The sequence below is a fragment of the Leptopilina heterotoma genome, unplaced genomic scaffold (assembly GCF_015476425.1).
Source record: "Leptopilina heterotoma isolate Lh14 unplaced genomic scaffold, ASM1547642v1 Lhet_52, whole genome shotgun sequence".
NCBI lineage: Eukaryota > Metazoa > Arthropoda > Insecta > Hymenoptera > Figitidae > Leptopilina > Leptopilina heterotoma.
The window spans coordinates 1,257,673-1,270,192 of NW_025111114.1; the positions used below are offsets into that span (position 1 = coordinate 1,257,673).

General features: G+C 22.2%; 1 protein-coding gene across 4 annotated transcripts in view; it reads left to right on the forward strand.

Moving 5' to 3' along the window:
* Positions 1-12,520, forward strand: part of LOC122507861 (venom dipeptidyl peptidase 4) — a 607,787-nt gene that overhangs the window by 14,136 nt on the left and 581,131 nt on the right. For 2 of the 4 annotated variants that reach the window (XM_043620806.1, XM_043620805.1), the window contains exon 2: positions 2,171-2,446. The exons of the other annotated variants lie outside the window; for them this stretch is intronic. In XM_043620806.1, the coding sequence (XP_043476741.1) occupies positions 2,246-2,446 (201 nt within the window). In that variant the 5' untranslated portion in view covers positions 2,171-2,245. The remainder of the gene's footprint in view (positions 1-2,170; positions 2,447-12,520) is intronic. 4 annotated transcript variants of the gene reach the window in all.

The following is a 12,520-nucleotide window of genomic DNA, read 5'->3' on the forward strand; positions in this document are numbered from 1 at the left end:
CTTCGCAGAAATTCAATTATTTTCAAAAACTCTAAAAAAAATTGTCGTCAACATTTCAATTATCTTTATAAATGAATAGCAAAATTTTTCGTTAAAATTCAATTATTTTCATAAATTTTAATAAAATTCATTGCAAAATTCAATTATTTTCATAAATAAAATTATTCATCAAAAGAATTCAATTATTTTCAAAAAAATCTAAAAAAAAAATTTTCGTCAACATTTCAATTATATTTATAAATAGCAAAATTCTTCGCAGAAATTCAATTATTTTTAGGAATTTTTATACAATTCATTGTAAAATTCAATTATTTTCATAAATAATAGTAAACGTTACAAGAATTCAATTATTTTCAAAAGTAATAAAATTCTTCGTAGAAATTCAATTATTTTTAAAAACTCTAAAAAAAATTGTCAACATTTCAATTATCTTTATAAATGAATAGCACAATTTTTCGATAAAATTCAATTATTTTCATAAATTTTAATAAAATTCATTGCAAAATTCAATTATTTTCATAAATAAAATTATCCATCAAAAGAATTCAATTATTTTCAAAAAAATTAAAAAAAAAAAAATTTTCGTCAACATTTCAATTATATTTATAAATAGCAAAATTCTTCGCAGAAATTCAATTATGTTTAGGAATTTTTATACAATTCATTGTAAAATTCAATTATTTTCATAAATAACAATATTCATCAAAAGAATTCAATTATTTTCAAAAGTAATAAAATTCTTCGCAGAAATTCAATTATTTTCAAAAACTCTAAAAAAAATTGTCGTCAACATTTCAATTATCTTTATAAATGAATAGCAAAATTTTTCGTTAAAATTCAATTATTTTCATAAATTTTAATAAAATTCATTGCAAAATTCAATTATTTTCATAAATAACAATCTTCATCACAAGAATTCAATTATATTTAAAAAAAGTAATAAAATTCAATTATTTTCAAAAATTTTAATAAAATTCATTGTGAAAGTTCAATTATTTTTAAAAATTGTTACCAATTTAATAATTTGTATTTCTATTGTTTTAATAAAATTTCCCAAATGAATTCAATTATTTAAAAACAATTTTGAAAAAGTTCTACACGAATATTTAATTATTTTCTAGAATAATGAAAATTTTACAGGAATTGAATTATTAAAAATAGAATTTGCATGAATTTTTTCGAAAAAAAACAATTGTTTGATATTTTTTTATAAAATTCTTCTTAGGAATTCAATTACTTTCAAAAATAATAAAACTCATTGCAGAAATTCAATTATTTTTAATTCAATTTCAATTGAATTAAAAATGTCTTTGATAAAATTCTTTATGGTAATTGAATTGTAAGAAACATTCAATTATGGTATAAATTATTTCGGTCTTTATTAAAAGAATTGAATTTTAGTTGAATTTTTTAATAAAAATTGATATAAAAATGAATTTCAGTTCAATTTTCTAATAAAAATTGATTTATAAATTAATTTTAGTTAAAGTTTTAGATGATAATTGAATTTTGTAGAAGTTACTAATAATTGAAATTTTTAGAAATATTTGAATTTTGTAGAAGTTTCAAATTAAAATCAAGGAAAATTTGAATTTTTCATTAGTTAATTAAAAATTCTGTGGAACTAATTTTTTTTAAAAAGCTTAATCGGAATTTTTTAAAATTATTTCAAGTTTTTATTTTCTAATGTATATTTAATTCAAGAATTTCCGAATAATCGAAATTTCACCTAAAATTGAATTGTAAACAAATGGATTTGAAAATTGTCAAAGAAATTTTTCAGAAATTATTCAAAATATAATGATTCTGTCACTAGGTTACATTTAATTACATACAAGTTATTGATTTTCAAAATTTTTGAATTAGAAATTTCGAAAATCTTAGTTCCCATGGAAAAATAATAATAATTAAATATTTATTTAAAAAAGAAATTATTGACGTTTTTGAATAATGTTACTTTTAGACAAATTCGCAAATAAAAGTAGTAGAACATTTTTCTTAGTATCTAATAATTTTTGGAGTGAATCAGAATATTCTTTAGGGTCTGGGGAGAAGTGAAAATTTTGTCTCAGGGAAAAACAATTAATAATTAAATTTTTTAAGGCAATCCTGTATTTGTTTGTCCTGTATTTTACATTATTATTTATTGTTTTCTTATTTATTTTCACAGTTGGTGCTAGGGACAATGAATCTTTATTTCGCTTTATATAATTTTTTCGTCCCTGATTGTGAAAGTGAATAAATAATGTCAGTGAAAAATTACGCTCATCAATACACGTTGCAAATAAAAAATGATGAAAATCGAAGGGAAGATTACTGTTTTAGTGATTCTTCGAACGAATCGGAGGATCTTTTTCCTTTGATCCGACAAAAGCTCGATAGACGTAAGATGAGAGATTCGGTACAACTAAAGGGAAATAGAATCAATTCTTCATGTCTTATTAAGGTGAGTTTTTGTTTATTCTTTTTGTTTTCATTCTGTGATTCCTCTTTCTGAAATAGGATATAAATCGAAACAAAGGCATTTTCTTTTAATTACACTTTAATCTAGTTGAATCCAATGAGATTATTAGGTCGAGACTTTTAGAGAACAGAGGATAGAAGCTGCTATTTTATTCTGTATGGGATTTTTTGTTTTTCTTTTTTGCTAGAATTGTTTTTATACTCTGACGAGTATTTTCTAATAAAATAAATGTTGTTCTTAATAGTGTATATTCTCTAAAGATTTTTATAAACAGTGAAAAATATTTTATTTTAATCAATCAAATATTTATTTTGTGAAAAAAATTTTACAAGTTATTCACAACGATTTAAAAAATAAAATATTTTTTAACGAGAAAAATAATAAAATTATTTTAGTTTAGTTTAAAATCTCTTTTTTGAATTATTATTCAAGAAAATATGTAAAAGATTTTGATATAAAAATTTATAACAAATTTTAATGGGAGAAATATTTTTTTTTATATCATTGATTATAAAACGTTGTCAACTACAACGTGAATTTTATAGACAAAAATTTAAATAGAAAATTATTTTTTACCGCATTACCGCAAATATAAATATTTAAAACAACTAAATTTTTATTTGAAAAAAAAATAAATGATAAAATTGTAATTTAAAAAAAATTCTGTTCGAAACAAAATTAAATGATAAAAATTTTCTGAAGCAAATAATTGATGTGAATAAAGAATTATTTGATACGAGTAAATAATGATTTGATAAAATAGTCAAAGTAATTAATTATTTCAGTCAAATAATTTTTTATTCATTTCAGATGTGACTCTTAATGATCGATTCTATATGATTAAATAATGAGAATATTGCGATTTTGTTTCCGGATTATTTTGAGAATTAAAATCCTCGAGTATAAAGCTAATTAAAGTCGAAAATAACGAATATTTTTTGTCAAGATAAAAAGATTTGAAAAAGAATTAAAACAAGATTAATTTAAAGAAATAATGTAAATTAAAAAAATAAATGTTAAATAAAAACTTGACTGTTAATTATAAAAACAATTAAATAAGCAAATAGAATGAATAAAAATAAATAAATTAAAAAAATTAAATGTTAATTAAAACAAATTAAATGCTAATTAATAAAATTAAATGCTAATTAGAAAATTAAATGCTAATTAGAAAATTAAATGTTAATTAAAAAAGAATAAAATGTTAATTGAAAAAAATTAAATGCTAATTAAAAAAATTAAATGTTCAACAAAATTATATGTTAAAATTGAAGAATTAAATATTAATTGAAAGAAATTAAATGTATTAACATTTATTTTCTTTAAATTAATATTTAATTCTTAAAAATTGAAAACAATTTTGCTTTTAACCTGAATTTTAAATGAATTATAAAAATTTGAATTTTGAAAATTTCTGAATTGAATTTTCCGTTTTTGAAAAATATTTATATATTGAAAAGTTCCCTTGTGTATTTAAAATTCGAAATTCAATTTTGATTCAGTGAGTATTATCAAATATTTACAATGGTGGATTGTAACTATACTTTTGCTGTAAGACGAAGAATTTCTCGCAAAGATTCTTTGCTATTGGCGTGCATAAATCTTTAAAACGTCACCGATAAATCGAACTTAAGTAAATGGTATTTTACTTTACTCTGAGAATTTTATCTGGACTGTCGCTCTCTTTGTATGAGTTTCTTTACCATATGAACCATTTGATCGATTTTGAAAAAGTTTTTTTTTCCTCTTCTTCTTGACAATATAACGTAAATACTGTCCATGAATGAAATTCCTAAAATAGTATATATTCACATTTCCTACAGAACATGAATGTTTTGTAACAATGATATTTGAAAAAAACATTTGAAAAAAACAATGGAATTTTTAAAAGTTTAAATTTTTACATATTTTATTTCAACTGCAATTTTCCATTGTATTTTTTTTTTGTATTATTTGACTATAGGAATGTAAAATACGATCCATATAAGTTTTGAAAGTTCAAATGCGGGAAATTTTTTTGCTGCACGATAAATATTTGTAAAAAGCGAAAAACAAAATTTCTAATTTGCTTTATGATGGGAATATTATGTATTTTTTTGAGTAAACTTTTAACATTTTTCCAAAATATCCGAACTTTTAAATAAACGAATTTTTTTCATTACATAAAAATTTTCAAAGGACTTTGGAAAAAAATTAAAAATATTAATAACAAACTTTTAATTATACAGGTAGAATTTTAGAGAAATTACAAATAAATGCAGAAATTCAATTATTTTTAAAGTTAATAAAATTCTTCGCAGAAATTCAATTATTATGTTCAATAATTTTTAAAAATTCTCGTGGAAATTTCAATTATCTTAAGAAATAATAAAATTCTGCTCCGAAATTCAATTATTTTCAAAAATTTTGGTAAATAAAATTGTTGACAAAATTTCAATTATTTTCAAAAATTTTCCTCTTTTCAATGATTTTCAATATCTACTATTTTAATAAAATTTTCCGAAAGAATTCAATTATTTAAAAAAAATTTAATAAAATTCTACGAAAACATGTAATTGTTTTCATAAAATAAATAAAAATTTCACAGGAATTCAATTATTTACAAATTTTTTATAAATTTCTTCGCAACAATTCAATTATTTTCATGAATAATAAAATTTTTACAGGGATTCAATTATTTTCATAAATAAAATTCTTTTTGGGAATTAAATTATTTTCAAAAATAATAAAACTCAGTGCTGAGTTTCAATTACTTTTCACCCAATTTTAATCAAATTCCTAGTAAAATGTAATTATTTTAAAAAATTTTATTAAAATTCGTCAAGAGAATTCAATTATTTAAAAATGTCTTTGATAAAATTCTTTATGATAATTGAATTTTAAGAAACGTTCAATTATTCAATAGGTTATTTCTGTTTTTATTAAAATAATTGAACTTTAGTAGAATTTTTTAATAAACTTATTTTGATTTTTATAATGCACAAAATTAACTATAAACAAATCTTTCAAAAATTGTTTTTTTGAATAGTTAAAATTTTGTAAAATTTAATTGAAAATAATTAATTTATTTGAAGTATTTTGTTACAATTTTTGGAAATCAACTTTTGAAGAGTTTTAATTTAAAAATTTGAAAATAATTAAATTATCAAAAAAGTTAATGAAAAATCTTTAAATGTAAATTTAACAATGAAAATTATCTTTTAATTTTTTAAAATTTAGTATTTTTTCAGTACTTTTAATTCAAATACATACAAAAAATAATAACATTTTAGAATTATTTTTAACAGTTTGGTTAAAAAAATCATGTTCAAAATATTTCATTAAAATTCATCAAAATTAATTACTTTTAAATAAATAATAAATTTACTTTTAATTCAATCATTTTTGTGTTTGATAAAATTTAAAGCAAACATTACATTATTTTCAAAAATAATAAAATTTTTTACTGAGATTCAATTATTTTCATGAATAATAAAACTCATCATTGAATTTCAATTATTTTTTAAACAATTTTAATCGAATTCCTTGAGAAATGTAATTATTTTTGAAGATTTTATAAAAATTCGTCCAAACAATTGAATTATTTAAAAATTTCTTGATAAAATTCTTCATGAGGATTCAATTTTGAAAAATATTTATTTATTCAATAAATTATTTATTTTTGTATTTAAATAATTGAATTTTCGTAGAATTTTCTAATAAAAATTGATGTAAAAATGAAAATTTAGTTAAAAATTTACATAGTAATTGAATATTAAAAGCATTATAGCATGAATTTTTGAAAATAATTGAATTATTTATGAAAATAATTATATATTTCGAAGAATTTACTTAAAATTGTATTAAAAGTAATTGAAATTCTCTGAAGAATTTTATTATTTAGGAGAATAATTGAATTCTTGTAAAGATTTTTTATTACAATTTTTTTTAAATAATTGAAGTCCTGTGAAGAAATGTATGTTATTTATGAAAATAATCGAATTCATGGAACGCATTTTATTAAATTTTTTTGGTAAATAATTGAATTCATTTAAGAAATTTTATTAAAATAGTAGATTTTGAAAATATTTGAATTTCAGCGAAGAATTTCATTATTTGTGAAATGTAATTGAATTCTTGCAAAAATTTTTTGAAAATAATTAAATTTTTTAAGGAGTTTATTTAAAATTGTATCTGAAAATAATTGAAATCCTCTCTGAAAAATTTTATTATTTATGAAAATAATTGAATTCATGTGAAAAATTTTATTACTTGTAAAATAATTGAATGCTTGGGAAGGATTTTATTAAAATTTTTGTAAATAGTTTAATTTTTTTTTTGAAAAATTTGATGGAAAATTTTTTCGTCGATAAATGTTGTGGACTTTAACTTCTTTGATTACAGTATTATTTGGATAGAATTTAAATTTAAAAAGAATAAACGAAATTTTCACTGAATTGGAAATGTGATGACACTAAAATTACTCGAGTGTAGCAATAATTTTTTTCTGTTTTGAAAATAAATAAAATAAATTTCCGCTTATTTGTAAATTTAAAAATCATGTGTTAATAAAACATTTCGTGGTGAATGTATATTCTTCCTAGTTGGAGGAGATTGAAGGTTAATGACAGTGCGGTGGTCACTTCTTGCTGTATATATATATTGAAGCTATATAGCTTGTACTCGTTGTTCCTGTCGTTGGACATGAACTTCCTTTTATGTACATTGAATATTAGGGATAAATTGCATGGAGAAGCAAATATACACTGTGCCAAGATTGTATTGTGTATCGAGGACATTCGTGGCTAGTGGCATCATGCTGGAACAAAGCGATATGTTTCGGCAAATATTTGTCCGGTTAATTTTCGAAGGTGCATCCGTTGCTTCATATATACCCTCTTGTTGCTTGCAGGCGTTTGCTTTTAAGGCAACATCCGCTTTTGAGTATTCCCTATTTTCCCTTCACTTTATCTTTACTAAGAAAATGCGCAGATTGTTATACATGGTAGCAGATTGTGTCATTGAACATTCCTTTTATTAATGTTGCTCATTTGTCTTTAATAACTGTAATCCACTAGTAAGATTTATTATAGATACTGGCGAACCCAATTATTAGCAGCTGATAATTTTAAATATTAATTTTTGCATTTGCTAAATTTTAAACTGAAACAAATTTTTTTTTATGCTAATAATTTTGTTTTTAGATTGTCACTATAAATAGTGAAATTTTAAGAATAAATGAAAATGGCGTGTCCTCACTCTTGAAAAATATGTGTTTTAGCAAATGGAGAAGGATTGTTTGATTCATAGCCCAGGGCGAGAGTTGAGCACAGATAATATTTCTTTGTCTATAAAATCCACTCTTCGTGCAGTATTTTTATTCATCTTGTTCTGATATCCTAAAGTGCAAAGTAATGTTTTTCGTAGAATTTGTGGGCGCAAATTTTCTTTTTTTTTAAAAGTTTATTTCTTACAACGCCATCTCAGTTTGTAATATATAGTTATGAAATTTATGATTGCAAATTATAATTTTCCAAATAGTACCTAAATACGAGAAGATTTTTCCATTTCTTTTTAAAAAAACAATTTTTTTTTACCAGAAAATTAATGAATAATAATTTAATTCTTTGCGAGTACCTATAAGGAAATTTACACGTATGGTCATGTTTAGTATAACAATTGATTTGTTCTTGTTGCTTAACATTTCGCTGTTAATAGTTCACTAACAATGAGGATATTGTTAGAATATCGTAATTATTACCTTGTGTTTAGAAAATTATTCTAGAAATTTATAAACAAATAAATAAATATGAAAATATAAAGTAAATATAAATAAATATAAAAAATATATAATAAATATATATAAACAATTTAAAAAAATAAATTTTGACGCCCTTTTTAATATTATATATATAAATATTTACAGGGTTGACATAGTTCAGGGAAATCAGGGAAAAGTCAGGGAAAGTAGAATTGGTCAGGGGTCTTTTTTTGATGTTTTTTGTTTGCCTCATAAACTATGAAACTACCAAAAATTCTAATACAAAACATTCAAAAATTTTTTCTATTTCTGACAAGAATGAATTTTTTTAATATTATTTAATTATTTCAAAAGTTTTAACGCAATCTTATTAATAGTATTTATTGTAATCTTGATAAATAAAAATTTTTTTCACAGAAATTCAAATATTTTTAGGAATTATTATTAAAATTCTTTGCAAAATTCAATTATTTTCATAAATAACAATATTCATGACAAGAATTCAATTATTTTCCAAAGTTAAAGTAATAAAATACTTCGAAGTAATTAAATTATTTTAACGAATATCTTGACAAGAATTCAATTAATTTTACAAATAGCAAAATTTTTCACCATAAATTCAATTATTTTCACAAACATTTAAATAAAATTCTATGCAAAATTTCAATTATTTTCAAAAGTTTTTCGCAATTTAATAATTTTCAATATTTACTATTTTCATAAAATTTATCAAAAGATGTAACAATTAAAAAAAAATTTATATTTATATAAATTATAATTATTTATATTTATTTATACAATTCTACGAAAACATTCAATTATATGCATATAAATAATAAAATTTCATTTAAATAGGAATTCAATTATTTTCATAGTAAGATTTTCAAATAATTTTAATACAATTTTAAATGAATTCCTTGAAAAGTGCAATTATTTTTAAAAATTTTATTAAAACTTGAGGAAAGAATTCAATTTTGAGAAAGATTCAATTATTCAATAAAATAGTAAAATTCGTTGCAATAATTCAATTATTTTTACAAATAACATTGAATTCATTGCAGAAATTCAATTATTTTCAAAATTTTTTAAGTAATTCTGCAAAAGAATTCAATTATTTTGATAAACAACAAAATTCTTCCGATAAAATCAATTATTCTAAGGAATTTTAATAACATTCTTTTCCAAAATTCAATTATTTTGATAAATATCAAAATTTATCACAAGAATTCAATTCTTTTGAAAAGTAATAAAATACTTACTTTGCAGATATTAAATTATTTTCAACACTTTTTTAAAAATTCTCGGCAAGAATTAAATTATCTTTATAAATAGCGAAATTCTTCTCAAGAATTAAATTATTGTCATAAATTTTAATAAAATTCTTGTCAAAATTTCAATTCTTGTGAAAAATTTTAATAAAATTCTTGGGAAAATTTCAATTATTTAAACAAAATTTAATAAAATTCTTCGCATGAAATAGCCGGGAATCTAAATTGACCGAAAAAAAATAATAATTAGTTACCATTAGCAATTTCGGTAGAAAAATATTACTATTTGAATAGTCTTCAACCTTTGGTAAAAAACAAAAAATTATTCAAAATTATCAAAAATTCAAAAAACTTTATTTATTCAATAGTCTCCACTCTTTGGTAAAAAATCTAAAATTATCAAACATTCGAAAAAATTCAAAAATCCGATTTTCTTAAAATTCAACATTTTTTCTTCTCTTTTATAGCATTTGGCTTCATTATTTTTGTGCTCTTGAAAAATACTTTATTTATTCAATAGTCTCCACTCTTTGGTAAAAAATCTAAAATTATCAAAAATTCGAAAAAATTCAAAAATCCGATTTTCTTAAAATTCAACATTTTTTCTTCTCTTTTATGGGATTAAGCTTCATTATTTTTGTGCTTTTGAAAAATACTTTATTTATTCAATAGTCTCCACTCTTTGGTAAAAAATCTAAAATTATCAAAAATTCGAAAAAATTCAAAAATCCGATTTTCTTAAAATTCAACATTTTTTCTTCTCTTTTATGGGATTTAGCTTCATTATTTTTGTGCTTTTGGAAAATACTTTACATATTTAATAGTCTCGACTCTTTGGTAAAAAATCTAAAATTATCAAAAATTCGAAAAAATTCAAAAATCCTATTTTCCTAAAATTCAACATTTTTTCTTCTCTTTTATGGTATTTGGCTTCATTATTTTTGTGCTCTTGAAAAATACTTTATTTATTCAATAGTCTCCACTCTTTGGTAAAAAATCTAAAATTATCAAACATTCGAAAAAATTCAAAAATCCGATTTTCTTAAAATTCAACATTTTTTCTTCTCTTTTAGAGCATTTGGCTTCACTATGTTTGTGCTCTTGAAAAATACTTTACTTATTTAATAGTCTCCACTTTTTGGTAAAAAATCTAAAATTATCAAAAATTATCAAAAATTCAAAAATCCGATTCTCTTAAAATTCAACATTTTTTCTTCTCTTTTATGGGATTTAGCTTCATTATTTTTGTGCTTTTGGAAAATACTTTACATATTTAATAGTCTCGACTCTTTGGTAAAAAATCTAAAATTATCAAAAATTCGAAAAAATTCAAAAATCCTATTTTCCTAAAATTCAACATTTTTTCTTCTCTTTTATGGTATTTGGCTTCATTATTTTTGTGCTCTTGAAAAATACTTTATTTATTCAATAGTCTCCACTCTTTGGTAAAAAATCTAAAATTATCAAACATTCGAAAAAATTCAAAAATCCGATTTTCTTAAAATTCAACATTTTTTCTTCTCTTTTATGGTATTTGGCTTCATTATTTTTGTGCTTTTGGAAAATACTTTACATATTTAATAGTCTCGACTCTTTGGTAAAAAATCTAAAATTATCAAAAATTCGAAAAAATTCAAAAATCCGAATTTCTTAAAATTCACCATTTTTCTTTCTGTTTTATGGCATTCAGCTTCATTATGTTTGTGCTCTTAAAAAACACATTACTTATTTAATGTTGCCAATGTTACTGGAACATTACGTGCTATTGGGGAAGTAGAATGAAAATGATTATTAGGTATCAATATTCTGATTCATGAATCAGAATATTCTTTAGGGTCAGGGAAAAAGTCAAAGTTCTGTTTGGCAATCAGTGGAAAGTCATGAAAAACAAAGTTTTTGTGTAGCAACCCTGAATCGACGTGCGGTTAATATTTGGAGGCAAACTTGAAAATACTGCGACTATTTGCTCTCTATTGTGCACAATATTTTTTGTCGCCCACTTTCACGTTTTAGTTTTAATTTTATATTTCAGTTTTTAGTTTAATTTATTTATCCGATATGATTTTTATTTGCTCCGAATTTACTATACTGCTGCGCATTTGTCTCGATGATTTATATTTTTATGACATCATTTCCTATAGTCGAAAATGAAATATATCCATTGTATTCGTGAAAAATTGGCAATCGTGTGCAAAGAAGAGTATAAAGAAAAACGAAAGAGGAGAAGAAAAAAAAAGAAAAAAAACTCGGAATGCATAAGCGTTATTCTAGCGTAAAGATAGGAATGTAAGTTGAAAGTGTCCCGTGTCAGGGTGCATTCTTTTCATTGCTGGACTTTGGGATCGAGTGGAGGTCGTGAGACCTGGGAGACCTGTAAATCTAACCTCGTCGACCAAGTCACGTGCCAGGGGGGGTAGGTACCATTTTTCTTTCTCTTTTTCTCCCAGTGTACTATATATGTATACCTTGAGCAATTTTCTGTTCTCTCAACTCCTTTTTCAACCCCGTAGACTCGTTCTCATCTCTTGTAAAAGTAGAAAAATCCCTTGAAGTCGCTGCAACCCTGGAATGTCCCGGTGAGTCTCTCTTCTTTTTTTTCCCTTATCCCCCGATATACTCTTTCTTTTACTTGTTGCGTTTTCATCCCCTAAACATTGAAAGTCTTTACTTTTATCGTAAGGTTTTTCTCTTTCGACAACATGTGGGGGCTTAACCAATTGGTGGGAAAGTGAGTTTCCCTGCTTTTTTTTATACCCTCATATCGCATGATGTAGTATTATCCCTGAAATTGTGTTTCTCTCCCGAGTTCGTAAAGAAAAAGTGTCGAAATTCCTTTGGTGAAAGTTTTCTTCTCCGAAAGTTATTGTATTTGAGAATTTTTTATGTCTGATGAATATCCGGATTTATTTTGCCTTTTTTTTTACTCCTTTTTATTAGAATTTTGACGAAAATAAATTTTTCGTTAAATTTAGAAATTTAGTGCTTAAATTTAGAAATTTAAACACTTATTGTTTTTAGCAGGGCTCGAAGTAGGTCCGTAAATCCGGA